The following is a 22,382-nucleotide window of genomic DNA, read 5'->3' as shown; positions in this document are numbered from 1 at the left end:
GACCCTAGTTTTGGAGGTGAGGCACAACAAAGGGGCCAAATGGAAGAAGGCCATTAGGGAGGGATAAAGTTAGGGAACTATTAAGAGAGTCCTCTCTTAAAACTGTGGACAGGGAGTCAGTCAACAGTAAAAGCAAACGGGGAGCCTGCTGTGTGGCTACTCCAATGGGGACAACTCCCTAAGGTGATTACACGTGGTTGGGACCGACCAACCAAGAGGTTAGATCAATGCCGTAGAGTGAGTTTCAAGGTGACACAGTTTTGTAGGTAAACAGGTAAGGAGACAAGCCTGGTAAACTTATGGCTTTATAAAGTTTATAAAGTTACTTTATAAACTTATTTAAAAAAAACTTTTTTTAAGGTTATTTATTTATTTAAGGGAGAGAGAGAGACAGAGAGAGAGCTAGCGAGCACACGAGCAGGAGGGAGGAAGCAGAGGGAGAGGGAGAAGCAGGCTCTCTGCTGAGCAGGGAGCCTGACGTGGGGCTCTATATCAGGACTCTGAACTCATGACCTGAGCCGAAGGCAGACACTTAACCAACTGAGCACCCAGGCGCCCCAGGGTTAGGGTTTAAGGGATGATATACAGAGAAGCCACACAAGACAATTACAGATGTTGGACAAATGGCAGCAACTCATTACACTCAGCCAGGTGAAGGTTACAGGGTTTATTTAATTTATCTCTCCGAGTGGGCACAATACAAACAGAGGAAGCAGGCTGGACTTAAAAACAAAGCCAGCTATTTAAGAGAAAAAGGCAACAACTGAGGGAAATGGCAGTCCAGAGGTGCCTCTCATGGCTGTGGGGAGGCCGATGGCAGAAAGAATGGGGCCAAAGGCAACAACACTAGTTCAGGAGGCTGAGTTAAGCTGCTGGAAGGCGAGGTTTTGGAATACCCAACAAGAGCCGCTTCAGTTTAGAGACCTATTGGGGTGACCTTCTTCTAGGCGAAAGGAGAGGAACCCCCTTCCTTAAGAGGCAGAACGTGGGCCTGAGGAATCCAGAGCAGGGGCCAGCAGTGGCCTGGGGATCCTGCTGAGGAGGGAGGTGTGAGAGCACAGAGCTGGAGACCAGGCCTGTGCAGAACACAAAGCAGTGACAAAACGGGACCCTCCTGTCAAGGAGTAGGCTATGACCCATCTCAGAAGCCATGCCCCACTTAGCAGCTAGATGGCAGAAGGAACGAGGGGAAATGGAAACTAGGAGATTTATTTATTTTTATTTTTTAAAGATTTTATTTGAGAGAGAGAGTGCGCGCACAAGCAGGGGGAGTGGCAGGCAGAGGCAAAGGGAGCCTGATGCGGCACTTGATCCCAGGACCCCGGGATCATGACCTGAGCTGAAGGCAGTTGCTTAACCAACTGAGCCACCCAGGCACCTGGAAACTAGGAGATTTAAATTAAGCAAGTGAAACTGTGAGAAAGAAGGACCCAATTCAAGTCTTGGGACTAGATGTCAACATGAAAGGCTCCTAAATTTTGTATGCTGGGTAGGTTTTCCCTCACGATCTCAGGAAGCCCAAAGAGGATTTTAAGGAGTGACCACAGTTAGAATTCTATTTTCGAAATGATCTCTGGCTGCTGGGTGAAGAAGTGACTAAAAGTGGGTGGGAGTGGAAGCTGGTAGTTGGGCTGTCAGGCTAACTGCAGCGGCGCAGGTGAGCAGACAATGGTTTCGAGGAGGGGTCTGTAGCTGTGCTGGAGAGAGGTGGACATGCTCAGCATATGTCAGATCTCACGGATGTGGGAAGGGAGGAGGATGTGGGGACCGAGGAAAGGGGAGTGATGAAGGTAACTACTAGACTTCTGCCATGAACAACTGGGCAGAAGGCAGGACCACTTACTGAGATGGTTAAGAGTGGGGCAGACTAGTATGGGGAAGGAGGAAATCATGTTTCATCTGGGCCAGGTGGAGTCTGAGATCCTTAACAGTCATGTGAAGATAACCAGTGGGCACATGGATACACTAGTCCACAACTGGGAAGTGGGGGCTGGGTTAGAGACACAGATTTGAGGACCTCTGGCGTATAAATAGCATTCCAAGCCGCAGGACTAGATGAGGTCCTCAAGGGATAGTGTGTTAAACAACAGAGGGTTAAGGCCTGAGTCTAGGACACTTCAATGATTAGAGGTCACACAGAGGAGGAGGAGGTGGTCACAAAGAAAACAAAAGTTGCTGCCAGGCCAGCGAGGGGTTGATATCATGCAGTTCAAGCGAAGAAAATGTTCTGAGGAGGAAGGAGGCGTTCAGTATTTCTGATGCTGCTATAAAAGGACCAAAAAGACAAGAGAGAAGAAAGGACTTTGGAATGGCAAGATGGCAGTCACCACTGATCCTGACTCCAGTACTCCCAGAAGGAACAAGGTGAGGAGAGAACTTGAAGGAAGAAAGCCAACTCTTCAAAGGAGTTGTGCTGGGATAGAAAGGGCGCAGAGAATGGGATACAGAGGGAAGGAACTGAGGGACAGGACAGAGATGTTTGTTTTGTAAAGACAGGAACGCAACAAGGCACAGGCTGGCTCGGGTAACACAGCGGAGAGGAACTGCTGACGGAGGCGAGGGAGAAGGACCCCCTGAGAAGGCAGGAGGGCAGTGCGCAGGCACAGTGGACAGGCGGACTGAGAGGCGAAGGAACCCCCTCCCACTGCAAGTGGAGATGTGAGAGAATGGGTACGGATCGGAGGAGGCTGGTTGCTTGAAGGAGGGAAGATGAGTGTGTTCTCATCTGATTTCTGAAGAGAAGACTGAGCCAGGTTGTGAGATAAGGTGCCAAGAAAATAAAAGACTGGGAGGGAATAACGGATGTTAGCAAGGGAAGGATTATAATAATGACAAGTCCTAAAAACTCTAAAGAGAGTAAGGAGGAAGGTGAGAACACAAGGGGAGTCAGGGGCTGAGGAAGTGGAGGAGTCCATGGCTCTAAAAGAGGACTTCAACCACCTCCACTTTGACCTCAGTCTGTATTTTCTGATTAAGTTTTTCTCTCCAGCTTCTCTCTTAACTCAGGTAAAAGACCTGGCAGGCAGAGCATCTAGGGATGGGAACCGAAACTGCCCCTCAAGCAATGATGACTGCCCTGACCTCAGCAAGACCCCACATGACTGGACTGACCCCAAGACAGTGATCGACCTGACCGTTCTGCCCACCTGCACATACCCACTGACCTTTGTCCCACAACTTCCTTCTATGAACCTAGAACTATTCTCAGCACTTTGGACAGTCTTTGAGACAGTAGTCCATGGTCTTTCCAGTGCTGGCCTCACTGAAATAAATTCCTCTTCTGTTTCGCCTCTACTGGGCTCTCTGCTTTTGGACTGTCAGTGGCAAGTGGCCAAACCTGGCCTGTTTGGGAGCCCTGGAGCTCTTGCACCCTTGGGCCCTGATCACAGCTCTAGAGACCTGGTGAAGATAAAAACTTATTGGAGTTAAGAGGAGGGAAGTAGTGAGGTGGACAATCAGCAGATGGTAAGCAGGGCAGGATGCGGGGTGCCTGGTACTGAGATCCCAAAGGCAGCGCAGATATGGGCAATGACTTGATTTGAGCGGGTGGCTGAGGGAACCGAGAGGCCAAAAGACCAAGGGTAAATGGATCACCTGCATGGATACTTATGCCTTCAGGAGCAGAAGCAGGCATAGGGGCCACCAAGGGGCAATAAGCCCAGTGTTAAAATCATCAGTAGCTGAGGATGGGAGACAAGAATAGTGCTCAAGTCCAGTAGCAGAATACTTGGGAACGGGGCTTTAATCTCAGATTTATGTTTTCAAGTTATGGATTCTAGATAATGATATCCTAAAGAAGGTGCAACAAAAGCTTTTGTGTCTTTTCTCCTGCTGCCTTTAACCTCCTCCTCCTGGACAGAACCCAGTGTCTTGCATGGTCTGAGGCTGACAAGAGTGATGAGGACACACAGCTTTGTGGCAGGCGTCTAATGCAGTCTCGTTCTACTGACTCTGGTAAGTGGAACACAACCTTGGGTTGGGCTGACCCCATGCAGAAACTGCTAGAACTGCTCTGCCCACTTGGATGAATGGTCCAACCTAAGCTATTGAGGAAGCAGGCTTTACTAAGCATGTTGGTGGACCCCTCTGGTTAAGATGGAGCCAGGGGGAGGGGGGAGAGAAATAGGGAGAAAAGAGGATTTTAAGTTTTAATTCTTTTGGGATTTTAATGTATATAAAATTGATAATTTAGGATTATGACTTTTTCCTTGGGACTTTAAAACCAGGTGTGGAGAGTGGTGGTGTCATGTTGTGTAAATGTAGATACCTTTCACTGTATCATTTAGGCTTGTGAGATGGAACAGAAAGGGAAATCCTGTCTTAGGGGGGCAGAGAGGCCTTATAAAGAATGTCATTAATATCCTGTTCTGATTCATTTCAGAAGCTTCTGAGGGCAAGAGCTGCTGCCTATCTCATGGGCCCTGCAGAGAGGCAATAAGGCATAGTAGGTAGAGGGGACTGCAGGCTTGATCAGTGGGTGGGAGACTGTGTATATGCATGGCCCTTTTCCCCATCTCCACCCTTTACTCTCACTAGGTTTCCTTCAAGGACGGAAGAGCCTGATAATCTGATGGGACGAAGTTGGGATATTCACTGGGCCACATTTTATTGTATGGCGGCAGGCTGAGAGATGATACTTGTGTTTGCCATCCCAGCACTTCTCCCTGCAATATGGTCCTGCCCTTCATAGATCTGGAGGCGGGCAGTGTGGGGATTAACTTCATGCGGGTCCATGGTTTATCTGCACCTTCCATCTCAGCCTATTAGAGAGGGCCAGGAGACACGCACCTAGCTTCTGGTAACACAGTAGCTCACTGCCCAATCGCAGAGCCAGGAACTGTGCCCCAAACCTCTCACCTCATCAGTATTGTTATTAATGATAGATGAAGACCTATGAGGTATGTCTGTTGATTAGGGACATGATAGAAATCTGGAAAGAATAGCTAATGAGTCAAATGATTAAAATTGAAAAAAAAAATCTTGACATACAGAACATCAGGGTGTGCAAATATGTATAAAGCTGTATCAAAGTTAAACTGTACAAGCACAGAATGGGGAAGGTGTAGCTAATAACTAACGTAAAATATACTTAGTGATTTTTTTTTTAAGATTTTGTTTATTTATTTGACAGAGAGAGAGACAGCGAGAGCAGGAACACAAGCAGGGGAAGTGGGAGAGGGAGAAGCAGGCTCCCCGCCGAGCAGGGAGCCCGACGTGGGGCTCGATCCCAGGACCCTGGGATCATGACCTGAGCCGAAGGCAGACGCTTAACGCCTGAGCCACCCAAGCGCCCCTACTTAGTGATTTTTCAATTGGTTGTAAATTCAGTGAGTCATAAGTGGGTGCCATTCTTAATTCTTCACCCTGTCACCATGCCACCTCTTCACTATCTTTTGGGACAGACCCCTTGTCACCATCAGTGCTGAGTCCAGGCCATCAGCAGTACTGCCATAGTACTGCTTGTGGGGTGCTCGTTTCTAATCTGTCCTCACTGAGCCAGAGGGACTTTAAAAAAAAACACAAATCTGATATTGTCAAGGGCTCTTAAACTGCTCTATAAAGTCCAAACTCTTCACTACGGCTCAGAAAGACCTTTATCACCAGGCCCTTGCTGGCTTCTCCAGGCAACTTCTCTCTATTCTGATCCCTGTTAAGTCACATGCCAGGCATAAGGAAGCACCCGTTTACCGCGCTGGGCAACCACAACGGAGTGTTTAAGATCATAAACACTGTGTGAACACAGATTGCACCACCCAGCATACAGTGAGAGGTGGAGGCAGGAGGCAGGCAGAGAGTGACCCCTGAGATGGAAAGTGCTCAGTAGAGGCTGTGTGGTTGTGACTCAGGAACAGCAGTACAAGATTCTCTACACTGAGGGGGGCTGACCCAAGGGGGCCTCTAAGGTCCCTTACATTCTGACTTCCCAGACAATTCCACTTTTTAACTGACTTGAGGATGCTTTCTTTAAAAGATTTCCTTGTTACTGAATGTTAACTTATAAATTTCTTCTATTATTTCTCAGGCTCTACTGTTTTCTTTTCTGTAGTCTGCAAAGAGGCAACTCATCTTCCCAAAGTCTTCTGGTTCATTTTTCTGACCTGGAAGGCAACCTCTTCTTAGGGACACTCAGGAGTTCCACATTAGATCCTTGGTCTGGCTCTGCATCCCTCATTTCACTAGCTCTGCCCTGCCTGGGAGGTGGGAGGAGGAGGTGCTGCACAAAGCTAGGCTCTGGGTAAACCGTATTCAGGAGAGAAGTAAGAGGCAGGAACGGTCTGGGGGCTCAGACCACATTGCTCTTCCAGTCCTAAGAAAAGCTCCTGATTGCTCAGATCAACTGCTCGGATACAGCTCTTTGGACAGTTTAAGCCAAACACAGCTCCCCTCCACCCCTTTTCCTGTGCTCTCTATCTCCCACAGCCCAGGATCTCATTGAGCTCACCTGGCCTCTCTCCTCCAGTTCTGTTAGCATGACGATAGAGCAGGATTTCCACTCCCAGATCATTCGCCAGAAGTCCTCAATGGTGTGGAGAAGAGGACCCTGGCTGGCGATGTATGAGTCCTTCTGTCGGTAGCCCTGTAGAGGCCAGGTCGGTGGGAGGAGTAAGGTGGTTTAATCAGGGAGGGGCTAGCGAAGACAGGCCACTAGGATGGGATGGGGCTGCTTGGAGGCAAACTCATCCCAGGCAGAACTCCCCTTTGGCCAAGGACCAAACCCTGTCTGACATGCTAGTCTCTTTCTATGAGGGCAAGGGAAAGGGGGGTTGGAGCTGGGATAAAGAGAACAAGAGTGGGAAAGACCAGAGGCTTTCAGCCCTTGGCTGTGGTCTGTGCTATGAACTTTTCCCTCCAGTTATTACTGTGGTGTGTGCCCTCTGTTTCCCCCACCACCTGCTCTCTGGGGCCTGACAGACCTAGTGTGCAGGCTGGGTATTGGTTCTGTATTTGATGAACTGACACAAGCACAATCCTCCCAAGCACTGGGAGTGTGGCAGTGCAAGGCCCAGCCAAATCTCCACGGAGGGTGGGGAGCTCTGGGGACACAGCTACCACTTACGTCAATGAAGGATGCATTCACGTAGTCCGTGTTCTCCTCACCCCTCTTAACTGGAATGATCACTCTGTTGAATTCATCTGCAGGAAGGACAGAAGCTGTGGCTCCCCAACATCACCTGTCCTCTCCTATCTCTCTTTCAATCTTTCCTTCCCACCCAGGCCCTGGGTAAGTATAATCCCAGCTGGGCAATAACATGCCTTTTCCCAGCCCAGGAGGGAGAAACCTTTTGGCCTTCATGCTTTTTTCATCTCCAGAAGCCACTAAAGAACTAAGAGCAATGCCCTAATTCTGGTCTCCAAGCTGATCATGAATTAGTACCTGAGAAGTGGAAGGAGGGACGGGGCACTAAGGCTTTGCAGTGGGGAGAGAGCTCTTACATGGAATGATCTGTAAAACTCGGTTCTTCTTCATGTTGGCTGGAAGGTTTCCAGTCCGCATCTTGTCATTCTGGATTTTGATTGATGTTAACTTCTGAATGGGGAAGGAAAGGGGAAACGTTCCTGATCCCTGTAACTTGGCAAGATTATGCCTGTCAGACCTGCATCTTCAGGCTACTCTGGCTGCATACTGCTCCTCACTGGAGCCCTGACCTCCGCTTCCACATGGTCTTGCTGGAACACCGTTTCTTCAATCATAAGCTCAGTGAACAAGCCAAGAGTGTTTGGAAATCACTGCCTTGCGGGCTCCTTGTGGACCCTTCTGGGATTCCCTGGGGCTGAAACTTTATGATCCTGGAGCAAGGATCTTAGCTTCATAGGAGGGAGTGTGCCTGCCTTTCCTCTCTCCCTGCTGTTCCACTCCAGAGGCTGTCTTGGACTCTTTAGAAAACCTTATTCAAATGCACATGCTCCCTTCTCCTGATTCTGAGGCTCCTTCTTGACCCTTGCTACTTAAAGTGCAGCGCATAAACCAGCAACCGTCTCATCGCATTAGAAATGCAGAATCTCAGGCCCTAACTCTGTTTTTCCCTGCCAAATCAGAACCTGCATGTTAACAGGATCTATGGTAATTCGTGTGCACATTACAGTTTGAGAAGAACGGCTTTAAGGGATGCGTTTTTTCCCACTGCAACCCAGAATCTCTTCTTCTGGGAACAGTTATATTGCCAAGAGTGTGACAAATTCCTTAGGTGTGCTGAGAACCACCGTCTAATGGCATACAGCAGAGGTCAGCAAGCTATGGTCCATGGGCCAAATCTGGCCTGCTGCCTATAAATACACTTGCACGGAAACACAGCCATGCTCATTTGTTTATGTAGCAACCAGGCTGCTTTTGTGCTATAGCAACAGTGTTAAGCAGCTGCAACAGAGACCATATGGCCTGCAAAGCCTAAAATATCTACTGTCTGGTGCTTATAGGAAAGGTTTGCTGCTGCTGTACATTGTAATACATACAATAATATACCTGTGTGTGTGTGTGTGTGTGTGTGTGTCCCCGTGTGGGGGGGTGGGCTGGGGGACTTAAAAAAAAAAATACCACTGCCAGTTTTTTGTTTTTTTCTTTCCTCCTAACACAACCCAAGTGATTCTAAGTGCAGGACGGGTTGAAAACAACTAGGTTATGAATAAAGGGCCAGAAACCCACCGCTTTAACCATGCACGTATCTTACAAGGGGATTCCCCATTTGTTGCTAAGTCTCTAAGAGCCAAGCATTCGATATTCCCCAGAGCACATGGATCCTTCAGTCTGAAAGAGGGAGTTCAGCTCCAACTCACCTTAAACTCCTCCTCTAATCCATTGTTGCTGGTCCCTGGGATTTTGTTGTAAATTTTCTGCAGATGTGTTTCTAGAGAGGTCACTTCTAGTTCTGTATCTCCATAGAGATAATGCTCCAGAAGGGCTTGGTATATGAAGACGTACTGCATCTGAAATGCCATGATGCCCAAGTTCCCAGTTACACACAGCATGGTCTCTGGGGTGCCAGATGGGCCCCTCCCACCCCGAATTCACTCCAGTCCACTTCTCCCTTGACCCTAGCAGGTATAAAATTATTCACTCTTGTCCCGGTTCTGTGAGGCAGGACTTCAAATGCATGAATCCCGCTGGGGGTGGTTAGCTTGGGAGGGAGGGTCCTACTCTGGCAGCCTCCTAGAGTGCAAGCCTGGAGAGAAGGACAAATCCAACTCCCGCTCATTCTCACAGCCCAGACTGAACAGTCTGAAGGCGTTGTCAAAGTCTGGTGACACACAAAACCTGGGCCAGCCTCCTTCCCAGTGCTGTGTCCTTTGAACCCCATGTCCCAACCACAGAGCTGCTCCTATTGTTGCTCCTGGACATGGCTGAGCTGAGTCACAACTCTGTAGGCACTGGTTCTCTCAGCTGCCTGCATGCGTACTTCTCTCAGGACCTGTTCCTCATCCTTAGAGTCTAGTGCAAATGACACCTGCCTTCCAAACTCCTCTGTGCTCCATGTCTCTTTTAATACATAATTTGTAAGGGTCCTTCATCACAGTGCATGATGATCATTTACAATAACCTAGGAGGCTGAGTAATCCATGAGGCTAGTAGGTGTCTTGATCCTGGAATGCCCCCACCCTCACCTTACCCACAAATCACTCACGTCTGTTTGCACCATCTGGCAGCGCTGTGCCCGGATCCGGCTCACAAAGCCATACACGTCCACTTTGCGCTCTGTATGCATCATGTCCAGCATGGCATCAATGACAACAAAGGTACCTGTACGCCCTACACCCGCACTGTAGCCAGAGAGCAGGGGTGTTACTGAGATGGCCAGCATGCCTTGTGGGAGCATACAGGGAAGGGGTAGCATAGGCCAGGACTCTTTCTTCAGGCCATTACATTCTAATTCTGAATGGGGAATAGCTGGAACACTCATGGAGCCAACAATCCCGCTGTACCCCGGACTCCGTACCTTATCAGGACCAGGGAACCCTGACACTCAGAAAGGTGTGAAGGCTCCAAGCACACAAAGCAGCACTCAATCTAGCTTTCTGGCTTCATAGCAGTGGTCTCCCCACCCCCAATCTTGGAGGACTGCCCTTCCCTCTTTCCTCAAAGGCTCTATACCCAGCACAAAAACTTGAGGAGTCTCTCTGGCTGCTGCCCCGGGACCCTAACAGCTTATCTGCTCTGTGTTAGCCTCCTCTCCTCAGCCAGGGCCCCTGTGCTTTCCTTTGCTCTGACCATGGGAACGGAATATGGTATAAGCGGGGAGCCAAGGGTCAGCCACACTGACCTGCAGTGGACCACGATGGCCCCTGCATACTGAGGGTTACAGGCTTTCACCTTCTTGAGGAACTTGAGCATGCCGATAGGGGTGAAAGGCACCCCAAAGTCTGGCCAGCTGGTAAAGTGGAACTGAGTGATGAGGCGCTGTGGCTTCCTGTTGGTCACGTCGCCCACCTGTGGAGTGAGGAGATCCTGTGTGTTGGCCCTGATAACCTGGGGCAGGGCAGTGCCAGGGGAGGGGAGGGGAGGGGAGGGGAGGGGGGGGGAGGGGCGGGGCAGCTTAGGAGCCAGGGCCAGCTGTGGTTGTCAGTAACAATGCGGAAGTGAGAGTCTGTCCAATGAAGAGTTAATCATGGGGAGAGGATCTCTTCCCAGGAACCCCATGGGGTAAGGCAGGGCTCTTATAATTATTCTCAGCTGACGGATGCGCAACATGAAACTCAAGAGAAGTGGCCCAGGCAAGGTCTAGGAACTACTCAATGGCAAGGTCAGAACTGAAATGCAGGTCTCCTGACTCTTGGTGGGCCCTCCTTTTACAGCGCCACCCCGCCCCTCAGCCGAGGGCAGCCTGTGCTCAAGCTTCCAGGGCCGCTCTGGAGGACCAAGAGCAGGGGCCACCACATCCTTCATGTCAGGATCCTCTGGAGCAAGAGGAGGTAAGTCAAGTACCCAGAAGATGATACCACCTCCCGAGGCACTTGGCTCATACCTACGATGCTCAAACTCTCAGTAATACTTTTTTCTCCTGCTCATGAAAATGCTTCTCCCTTAGCTTTGACAGAGTTCCCTGAGAGCCCAGATCTCTGGTTTCAGAGTCCAAACAGACCTCACACTCCGTGATTCCCGACCACCCTGAGCAGGAGGGCGGATCACCCAGTCTGTTCTACCCTCTTAGTGGTCAGCAGAGAAAGGAGGCAGGAGACAGTACCTGCTGAATGCAGAACTTTCGCACTGTGTAGTCCACCAGGACAGTCACATCCTCTACCGACACACGGATATTCCCATAGGTCCAGCAGCCTTGGTCTGGCCAGTACTGGGCACACTTACACTGGAAAGGAACAGACATGCATCCCCTGATGACCTCAGACCTCCCGCCCCCAGCAGATGTGAAGAACGTGAAGCAAAGGACCACAAAAGCCCAGACAGAAGTCCCTAGAAAGTTCCCAGAGAAGGCCTCTTCTCTCACCTTGGTCACTGCAGACTTATTTAACTTTTTTCAAGTTTCTTAGCTTCCATCCTGTTTAGCAGTATCTCTTGACTTTTACATAGCCCCAGCCCTATACTTCTCATTCTTTCCCACCCTGTTCCCTCAGTTCAGGGCAAACTGGAAATTACTTTACCTACAAAATGTGCCCTTCCACAATATCCCAGGTTATGATCTAGGGACAGGCCTGTCTGATCCCCTGGAACCAGCAACCTGCTGAGGGGGTTATCAAGGCGGAATGATGCCTTCTCTGGTGCCTGGGCCTTGAACAGCTTCCAAGAGTCAGAGGTCAGGTTGGAGGAAACGATCCTATAGCCCAGTCCTAATGCTATCCCTCCTAAGCACCGCAGAGCTGCTGATTAACACGTCCAACACCCCAGGGTGGGGATCAAGGTAACTTAAGGGCCATTTTGGGTAAAGACTGTCATGAATGGGGGGGTTCCTCTGTGGAACTTGATCCAGAGCTCAGGACTGGTGCTGGCTGTGACACAGTGATGGGGCTGTCCAGGCATGGACTTGGCAGCCACAGCCACAAAAAGAAAAAGGCACAGGGATCAGGCCAGGGCCTCAGATTCCCTTGCACGCCACAGGTTCTCAGTTTATACAGCTCCCTCTGCTGACTCAGAGGAGGTACAGGAAACCAGGAGAATGAGGGATTGGAGAGGCCCGGGGAAAAAAGCTCCTCTGTAGCTTTTCCTTAGCAAATGGCCCAAGTCTTTCTTCCAGGTTGTTTTGAAACCAGGGTGAGCTGTCTGACTATGAGGCATGGGGAATGGACCCTAGGCACACCCCTGAGGTTCACCTGAGACTTCCAGGCCCTAGGAAAGTCTAGTAAGCACACTGGCCTGGGTTCCGCCTGGATGAATGATGCGCACAGGAGCCACAAAGAATGGACAGCCCAGGCTCAAACACAGAGGAGTTCCTCTGCTAGTCATGCCTATCTAATTTCTTCACTCACCTCCTTTCTCTCCTTCAGGTTGGTCACCATGACAATGGTGGCTGTGTTTTGTTCCCAGATCATCCTCCAGAAATCATTCACTGTTTCTTCTTTTGGTCCTAAAGTAGCCAATAGCAAAGATGAGGAGAACACATACCAAGGGGAAGAAATCTGCTGGGAAATTGGGAACATTCATTCCTGACTTTTGGAAGCCTGTGCCCACATGTTCTCAGCTAAATATCCAATCCATCTATCCATCCCCCCACCTACTAAGTGAACATTTCCCATCCACCCTGTATGTGTCCGGCACTTCACTAGGAAATGAAGTGGGGGATAGGAGGTTTCAAAATGTAAAGAGAACACAAATAATGTCTCCTAAGGATATTATAGATGAAGATTAGAAATCATAACTGCTCACTAAATACCTATGTTATTGGCCAGCCAGTGAGCTAAATGCTTTATATCTCATTTACTCCTTCCTATCATGCTCTAAGGTAGGTGTTGTTAGCCATAGAGATGCTAGGTGACTTGCTCAAGCTAGAATTTAAAATTTACCACCATCCAGCCTTTTCCAAAAAGCCGCTGGGAGATTTCTAAACAAAAATGAGGGAGCAAACAAAGAGAAAGAAAAGGGATCTAACAGGATAGAGGCTAATGGAATTCCCTGGGTGTTGGTGAAGGAAAGGTTCAGGATGATAACTCTGACAGAGGCTAGAGGGCAACTAATCCAAAATGGAACTGAAGAAAGAAGGTTCTAAAAGGACCTCAGGATAAAAAAATTAAAAAAATGAAACTTTATGTTTCTGAAGGTACTGAAAGGAAATATATACTTCTAGTGGAGAGTCTGGGGGAGAGTGGAGTCAGTGCTAGGTATATAAAAAACTAGTGCTAGGTATATAAAAAACTAAGTAAACGGGGGGGGGGGGAGAAAGGTAATTATTAACTCTTGGAAAAAAGGAAAATCAAAAGCTGTATAAAACATATAATACTTCAGTTGTAAATAATATTCTCTCAGCCCTACATTGTGATTTAACGCTACTGGGAGAATGGGGAAAAGGGACATGTGTATGCATATCTGAGTGTGAGACAGTCTGTAAGACGATTAAGTAAATTATCATCTATCATAAGAGGTCATCAACAGATAAAAATGGTTGCATTATAGTAAAAAAGTGAAGAGGAAAGGGGGGAGAACTTTGTTTTTATATGCCTTGTAATACCTTTTTGACTTTCTTAAACTTTGTATTCCCTTTGGTAAAAATAAAAAAAAATAGTAGTAAGAAAAACAAATAATGACAGAGTGGACACATGCCAACAAGATGTACAGAGGTAGAGTTGTTCCATTGCCTGGCAAAGTTAGGAAAAATCTCCTGGAAGTGGTGATAGTTGAGCCATATGTTAGGGTAGCTGAGGTGGATAGGAGTTTAGAAAGGGGATAGAGGGAGAAGAAATGCTCCAGGCAGAGGTGCAGGGGACAGCAGCAAGAAAGAGCATGAGATTTCCAGGGACTATAAGGAGTTCAATGGGGTTATAGTGTAGGGTACATGGAATGGTAGATAGAGGTGGAAAGACAGGTATCAGAATCTAAAGGGGTGGAGGCCAGGCTAAGGAAGGCTTGTTGTATACATAATGGAAAATCGTAGGGTTTTCATGAGTCCTAACAAGAGTTTTGCATCAATAAAGGCCTTTCTGGTGGAAGAAATGCAAGGAGCAAGGCTGGGACCTAGAGGATCAATCAGTTAGGTTACTACAATAGAGCCGGAACAAAAGATGGAAATAAGGCAGTGTGGCAGAGGACCACTCATATTCAGAGCAAGGAACAGGTAGGAGATCTGGATGATCCCAAATCTGGTTGATTAGATGAACTGCCTTCCATTCATGGTGATAGCCAGAGAATACAGGAAAAAAGCAGTTGGGAGGGTGGGTGGTGAAGAAGAGGCATATTTTAGTGAGGTCTCTCTTTTTTTTTTAAGATTTTATTTTTAAGTAATCTCTACACCCAATGTGAGGCTCAAACCCACAACCTTGAGATCAAGAGTCTCATGCTCCACTGACTGAACCAGCCAGGAACCCTAAGACATATTTTAGTTTTTGATGTTGAAGAGTATGTGGAGGTATCCAGGTGGTGGGGTAGAAAATTTGTTTGAAGGGGCGCCTGGGTAGCTCAGTCAGTTAAGCATCTGCCTTCGGCTCTGGTTATGATCCTAGGGTCCTGGGATTGAGCCCCATGTCGGGCTCCCTGCTCAGCGGGGAGTCTGCTTCTCCCTCTCCCTCTGCCCTAACCCCCCTTCTCGTGCACTCTTCTCTCTTCCAAATAAATAAATAAAATTAGGAAAAAAAAAAAAGAAAGAAAGAAAAAATGGCTCAGGAGTTCAAGAGAGTCAGTAGCCAGTCAAACAGAGGTGGGTATTAGATGAGGTCTCTCAAACAGAATACAGAGGAGAAGAAAAGAAGGGTCAAAAAGAGAATGTTGGAGATCTTCAGCATTATTCAAGTTCAGACAGAAAAAGCCCTGGAGGAAGACTAAGGACGAGCAGATGGAGAAGCAGAACTGAGAAATGGTGCCATGAAAGACAAGAATGGAGTTTCAAGGAAGTAGTTATCCACAGATTTGGGGAGAAACTATATTTAAGAGGCAGAAAGAAGAATAAGAGCCAGAGAAGGAATATTTAGAAAAGTGAGAAAAATCAAGAACTGAATGTCAGGAAATAACAGAGGAGAATTTCAAGGAGTGTGAAGTACTGTGGAGAGGTTCAAGAGGATGGGAGTCTGAGAAAAGGTCCATCAGAAAATCACAGGTGACCTTAATTCAACAAATATCTTAGCATCAACAAGGCCCCATGGCAAATAAAGCAAGGAAGAGATTGCACATGACTGTTGGTGCTAGAACGATCAATGAGTAGGCGGCAGCTGAGTTGTGCTTCAGAGGGGAGACCTCACTTGGTGGATGGCTACAGAGGGTGAGAGAAAGCAGAGCCTGATTAGGCAATGGCCAGGCCCCAGTGGGAGACTGTAAGGGCAAGAAGGATCTAAGGTTTTTCTCAGCCACCTTATTTTACCTCTTTCTTTGTTTTATCTCTACCATGGTACTTGTCCAACAGAACTTTCTGCAGTGATGAAAATGTTTCATATCTGGACTAATATGGTAGTCTCTAGCCACATGTAGCTATTAAGACTTAAAATGTTACTAGTATGATTGAGAAACTGAATTTTAAATAGCCCCATGTGGCTAGTGGCTATTGTATTGAACAGCATAGCCACTTACTAGAACTTCCGTTAATTTTGGTATAAATTGTCCTCTACCAACTAAAGACCCCAAAAAGGCATGGACCATCTCCTGTTTTACTCCTCTACATATCCCTATCACCTAGGCCAGTGCCTGGCACATAACAGATGGCCAATAAACATTTGCTGAATGGCTAAATAAATGGGCTTTGATGGACCATAATAACATCAATTACTTCATAGTGCAGCAAACATCAAGATATTTTTACTAGGATCCCAAAGATGGAGGACACTTATTAAAGCTTGGACCTATGGAAATGTGTGCAGAGCACGTAGAAGGCAATGGCACTAGGTCCCTGCTCTGAGGGCTCCTGACCACTTTTCTGTGAATAATAGAGGAGCTCTTGCCCAACAACTGGGGGAGGAGACGAGCCAGCCTGGACCCTGTGAGGTGGCCAACCCTCTCTGGAGACTGAATCCAAATTCAAACTCTGAGAAGCCTGGCTTGAATCTAAGGTTCCCATTAGGCCCCAAGACAGAGGACCTCATTAGACTGTGGTATGTGTGTGTGTATGTACGTATGTGTGTGCGTGTGTGTCTGTGTGTGTGTGTGTGTGTGTAGCCTTCTCTAGTCTTTTTTATGCACATACACAAAAGGACTTCTTTAACAGGATCCCTGGATACTAAGTCATCAAGATGAAGGCCCTTAGTTATAAATGAGCAAGGCAGATTGTATTTCTTTCAGGTGATAGTAATGACAGAAAAGTTACTGCGTTCTGATTAATCTATTTAGCATCTGGAAGAAAAAAAGTCCAAATACACTAATGAACTCATGGTTAAGCCCAAAAGTAAAAAATTATCATTACTTTACCTTGTGCAGCAATGAATTTGTTCTTTTCTTGGTAGCCCTGAGGGTAGGGTGGGGGAGGAGTGAGGGATAAAAAGAAAGTGAGAACCAAAAATGGATAGGAATGGTATTTTTCAGACTCCCAACCAGTTAACAAAGCCTCCCTTGTGAAAGGTCCAGGCAATTAACAAGATTTCCATTCTAGAAATTTCCAAAGGATTAGCTTTGGATACCAGGAATCAAAGATTACAAAGATCACATGGTCTAGGTAGTCTTCTCAAAGTGAATTATTAATGAACACTGGTGTAAAAACATCCAAATACCAACACCTAGGCTAGACCTTGTTTCTGATGCTTTCTGAGCAGCTGACAATCTAGGTCTTAGTGTTAACCCTCCAAGGTAGAAGCATACTGTGGTGGTTCCAGGGATGAAGCTGGGCCCACATCCAGAAGGAAAAGGGGTTCAATTCTTCTAAGGGGTTATTTCCTTGATAATGCTTTACTCAGGGGCAAAAACCTTCGGGGAAGAGCCTGTGGGTATGAGGAACAGTTCCCAGTGTCAGACAACAGGGTTCTCCATTATAGGTCGTGGAGGACAAGAAGCAAAGGGGCCTGGGAATGTCACTTAACAGATAAGGAACCTTGGAAAAACTAACAACTGGCAGTATCTTTTTCAGTTTTTATTGTTTTAGTTATACATCTTTTCAACCTCACTGTCTAAACGTAGTGTTCACTTGAGAAGTCCTAGGTAAGTGAAAAATCATCTGACTTAAGGATTATAAATCACCCTCTGCTGCTTGAAGACAGCCATAAGATGGGCAATGAGGGAGGAAGCAGCTTCACAGGTGGGACACCATGTCACACCAAGATGACGATGTGAAATACAAGTCTGCAAGGCAGTGGCAGAATAAAGGAAGGGGCCTGAGTCTGAGAAGCCACGTCCTATTCCAGTTCAAACAAGAGCAGGGCGGGGTTGCTTCCTAGCACAGAAGGAGAAAGCTTTAGGCCCCGAGAGATGGACATATTTAAAGTCAGTAACAAGAAGCTTGTTAAAATTTTTCTTGAGAAGGAGAATTTAAGTTTCTACAAATATTCTAAGCATTAGAAGACAGAAACTGAGAAAGGCTTAATTTGTTTATAACTAAACTTGTCATTAAAACTGAGAAACTCGGGGTGCCTGAGTGGCTCAGTCGTTAACTGTCTGCCTTCGGCTCAGGTCATGGTCCCAGGGTCCTGGGATCGAGCCCCACACTGGGCTCCCTGCTCAGCGGGAAGCCTGCTTCTCCCGTCTGACTTCGGCTCAGGTCATATCTCGGAGCCCCTGTGTTGGGCTCCACGCTCAGCAAGGGGTCTGCTTGTTCCTCTCCCTCTGCCCCTCCCCACACTCGTGACTTCTCTCTCTCTCACTCAAATAAATAAAAACAAAAAAAAAAGAGGTGCAAGTTTCTTTGCGGTTATGAAAATATTCTGAAGTTGACTAGTGATGATCGTACATATCTGTGAATATTCGAAAAACCAGAGCTGTAAACTTTAAATGGGTGAAAATTATGGTATGTGAATTACACCTCAATAAAGTTGTTTTGTAACCTGCTTATTTCACTTAGCATAATGTCTTCGAAGTTGTAACATGTATCAGAATTTCCTTTTTTGAGACTGAATAATAGTCCATTGTATGCATATACAACACTTTACTTATCCATTCATCCACTGAAGGACACTTGGGTTGATTCCACCTTTTGGCTATTGTGATTAATGCTGCTGTGAACATGGTGTGCAAATTCTACAGGTATTCTCTTCATACATCCTCCTTCAGTACTCAGGCTTACTCTTGTTAGCTTGTGCTCACTTGTGCGCTCTCTTTTTTAAACTTTCTTTACCGGCTTCTCACACAGCCTACAAAACATATTCAAGTCTCTTGGCCCATTTCTGTAAACATTCTCTAAATCACCACTAAAAAACCTCCTCCCAGTTTCAGCTCTTCCCTTAGGCTTCCCTTTGGTTCATACCAGATATAACTAACCAGACTTACCTGGTGTCAGATATTCTTGTCCTGTTCTTCTCCCTTACTTTTACCAAAGATGGCAAGACCTGCTTTTGCTCTTAGTTATCTGAATAAGCTCAAAAAGGATTCACTGACTCTTACAGAAAAGTACACATTTAGATTTGCATGGGAAATCTTTGGGAATGACTACAGGGTAAGCATAAGAATACACATGAAACTATCAGATCTGTAAAAAAAAACTGTTTTGGTCTTGGGGTGCCTGGGTGGCTCAGTCATTAAGCATCTGCCTTCAGCTCAGGTCATGATCCTGGGGTCCTGGGATCGAGCCCCACACTGGGCTCCCTGCTCAGCAGGGGAGCCTGACTCTCCCTCTGCCTGCTGCTCCTCTGCTGTGCTCTGTCAAATAAATACAATCTTTAAAAAAAATTTTTTTTGGTCTCTTAAAAAATTTAGACTCCTCAGAGAAAACTTGAAATGACAAATATTCCTTCTAATGTGCAGCCGGGAAGGAGCCGGTAGATGGTAGCCAATAGTCATTCAAGGTAATAATGAGAAAAGCTTAAGTTCCTTACATTGATGAATGAAGCATTGATGTAATCAGAATCTGGAACTCCTTCAACCGGTGTCAGATGGACTCTAGAGTGATCATCTAGGAAAAAAAAATTAATGTTTCAGTTAATGATACAATCAGGCCAGTTGAGACATCTGTGCCTATGTGCACAGAAACACACATGTATTAAGATGTTACTGCAACATTGTTTGTAACAGGGGCGCCTGGGTGGCTCAGTCGTTAAGCGTCTGCCTTCGTTTGGCTCAGGTCATAATCCCAGAGTCCTGGGATCGAGCCCGCATCGGGCTCCCTGCTCAGCTGGAAGCTGCTTCTCCCTCTCCCACTCCCCCTGCTTGCATTCCCTCTCTCGCTGTGTCTCTGTCAAAAAATAAATAAAATCTTTAAAACAAAACAAAACAAAACACAACATTGTTTATAACAGAAAAAATGTGGACACATCTTAGCCATCATTCAGAGACTAGTTAAAGACAGATCCACAACATGGAACAGTAAAGAGCTGATAAAAAGGAAAGTGAGTATTTCTGTTTCTTGACAGATGAACTGCCAATATACATTTTTTAAAAAAAGATTTTATTTATTTATTTATTTGACACAGAGAGACACATTGAGAGAGGGAACACAAGCAGGGGGAGTGGGAGAGGGAGAAGCGGGCTTCCCGCCAAGCAGGGAGCCCTATGTGGGGCTCGATCCCAGAACCCTGGGACCATGACCTGAGCCGAAGGCAGATGCTTGACAACTGAGCCACCCAGGCGCCCCTGCCAATATATACTGTTAAAAGAAAAAAGTCAGAGCAATGTAATAAGGATACCAATTACATTTAAAAAATATGTGTAATATATGTATGCATATATTCATAAGTGAATAAGAAGACATTAAGTATCTATAAATGCCTCATATGGTGGTCTTTAATATATTGTGCACCCAAAAATACACCAGAAATTTTTTTAAAGGATAAATTTTTTTTGAAAAGGCAATTAAAAAAAAACAAAGCAAAGTTCAAACATTTTGCTGTCATATCCCACTGGATTATACATATATCCCATTCTGGAGACCACTGGCTTAGACAAATGTCTGTTACGAGGTTATAAATCAACTGATTAGCAATGACTAACTCTGGGAAGGGGCTATGAAGAGAACTCTGTATTAGGATTTCTTTGCCATAAGCACTACAAAACACCATTAACAACCACGCACATCCTATCTGGTTCCAGTGAAACAGCTCCTCTTGACTTAGAAACTTTAGGCCTGCCACAAAAACCTGGTCAACCTCCCTGACTGAACTTTATGAGCACCTGGGTCACTCTGGGTGACCATAAAGTCTCTTCCAGCCCAAAGGCTTGACCCCACTCTTACTACCAGCCCTCCTATGATCAACCACAAGATTCTTTCCACCCTCAAAAAATCTGGCTAGAGATGCAGTTTCAGATTATATGCCAGGAAACTCTGCAAACACTCACAAGGCAAGATGTTTACATATCGATTTTTTTCCTTGTTTTCCTCCTTGGAGGCAGCTTCACAGGTGGCTTGGATAGGACAAGCAGGGAGAGCCTAAAAGGTTAAGAGAAATTAGAAGAAGTTACTAATAGGGATAAACACCAAACATGCAAAATGCTGCACCATTCCCTGACCTGACAGCAAGTTCTACCCTAACTTGGGGGACAAAGATGGGCCCAGGTGAACACTTGCAGCCTAACACAGAGAGTGCACCTCTCTTCTAAACAGCCTGCAAGCTCCTTAGAGTTTAACACCAAGAATCCCCTGGGGGCGGAATGCCCTTACTGTTACTATAAGCGCAGCATGCTCTCTATATGATTACTGTGTGGTTAGGGACCTGTTACAATGCGGGGTCAAAATGGACCACCCCTGTAAACAGGAATGGGGACATAACTGAAGGGATGGGCCATTTATCCCCATGTTAACTAACATGCGAAGATGAGAAGCATCTCAGAGTGAACCACACAGGAGGGGTCTGGATGGTCAGCTGAGTTAGGCCCTCTCTAAGGACCTGAAGGGAATGACAGCCCAGCTTCTAGTATCATGCGGCAAGGAAGCAAGGACAGGCAGGTGGGTGGGAGAACATATACATGGATGCAGCAGTTAGGAAGCAGAGGATTAGAGGGAGGTGACATTGAACCTGCAGTAGTTTTGGAGCAAATTTAAATTAGCTAGCACTGGGAAGTGTGGGGGTAAAAGTAAATGGTTTGACATGAGACAGTCTGGACTGTATGAACTTGAGAAAATCTGTTGGAACTTTCTAGGACCACATTTCCTCATCTGTAGAACTGGGTTAATAATATCTGCCACATAAGAAGTAAATACCATAATCTCAAGTCTAGCACAGAGTAAGTATTCAATAAATTAGTTTTATAGGATTGGGAAGCTAAGCTTTACTATTTGAACCACTTTCCTCTTATGTGTTCGATATATTCAAAAATAAGAAAGCAAAAAAGGAAATAGTTCAAAATTCCAACCTAGACAACCTTTCTGACAAGTGATTTGGAAATATGTTTTATGAGCCTTAAAACATCCATACTTTGACCTAGCAACTCCACTTCTGAGAATCTAGTCTAAAGAAATAAAAATCTCTTTGTTCACATTATTTATTGTTGTTTGGAATGACCCAAAACTGAAAACAACCTTAGTATTCAGCAGTAGGGGAACAGTTAAGTAAATTATGGTTCATGTATTACTTTTCATTTGTTTTTTCAAGATATAGATTAGGTACCTATTAGGTACCAGGATAAATACAGAGCAAATACTGGTGAATCAATCATATACATAGTTCTTGTTCTCAAGGACAATACAAACTTGTGAAAAACATTAAACAAATAAAACATATAAATTACATAACATGATAAATACAATGAAAGAACAGAATGCTATTACAGAAGTATCAGAAAGCCTAAGAAATACCCAAATTTAGATTAAGGGTAGGTCTCTATGAGGAAGGAGGAGTGTGAAAAATAGTATTCGAGGCACAGAGACCAGCATCTATGATGACCTAGAGGCAGGAGAAGGCCTGGCTGTGTGAGCTAACTGAAAGGTCAGTGAGGGTATTATATAGACAATGTGGGTAGTGGGGATGGCAAGAGGAAGTGGATGAGAGGGGTTTGGCAAGGTTAGATCACACAAGTCCATGTAGGTCCCTGAATGGGGAGTTTGAATTTTAAGTGCATGAGGAAACCATTCAAGGTTTTTCAACTGCAATCCAGTTTACATGTTAAAGAATCACTCTGGCTGCTATGTGGAAAAGGGACCAGGGGGAAAGCAAAAATAGGAACATGGAAGGGTGATGGTATAAGGAAAGATGCATCTGACATACATTCTGCAGTTAGAGATGGAATGAAGGGAAGA

The 22,382-nt window shown here is 46.1% G+C and overlaps 1 protein-coding gene across 6 annotated transcripts in view; it reads right to left on the bottom strand.

Annotated features, from left to right (window-relative positions):
- Positions 1 to 22,382, bottom strand: part of PTPRA (protein tyrosine phosphatase receptor type A) — a 156,031-nt gene that overhangs the window by 9,756 nt on the left and 123,893 nt on the right. For all 6 annotated transcript variants that reach the window (XM_032419992.1, XM_032419988.1, XM_032419987.1 and 3 more), the window contains 11 exons: positions 20,486 to 20,576; positions 19,030 to 19,106; positions 16,481 to 16,517; positions 12,409 to 12,506; positions 11,175 to 11,294; positions 10,254 to 10,420; positions 9,618 to 9,753; positions 8,773 to 8,922; positions 7,435 to 7,528; positions 7,058 to 7,134; positions 6,443 to 6,577 (listed from right to left, as the gene is read on the bottom strand). In XM_032419992.1, the coding sequence (XP_032275883.1) occupies positions 6,443 to 6,577; positions 7,058 to 7,134; positions 7,435 to 7,528; positions 8,773 to 8,922; positions 9,618 to 9,753; positions 10,254 to 10,420; positions 11,175 to 11,294; positions 12,409 to 12,506; positions 16,481 to 16,517; positions 19,030 to 19,106; positions 20,486 to 20,576 (1,182 nt within the window). The remainder of the gene's footprint in view (positions 1 to 6,442; positions 6,578 to 7,057; positions 7,135 to 7,434; positions 7,529 to 8,772; positions 8,923 to 9,617; positions 9,754 to 10,253; positions 10,421 to 11,174; positions 11,295 to 12,408; positions 12,507 to 16,480; positions 16,518 to 19,029; positions 19,107 to 20,485; positions 20,577 to 22,382) is intronic.

This window comes from Phoca vitulina, unplaced genomic scaffold (assembly GCF_004348235.1).
Source record: "Phoca vitulina isolate PV1807 unplaced genomic scaffold, GSC_HSeal_1.0 scaffold22, whole genome shotgun sequence".
Classification (NCBI taxonomy): Eukaryota; Metazoa; Chordata; class Mammalia; order Carnivora; family Phocidae; genus Phoca; species Phoca vitulina.
Note: the sequence above shows the minus strand (reverse complement) of the source record. Positions and strands in the feature narration are given on the sequence as shown.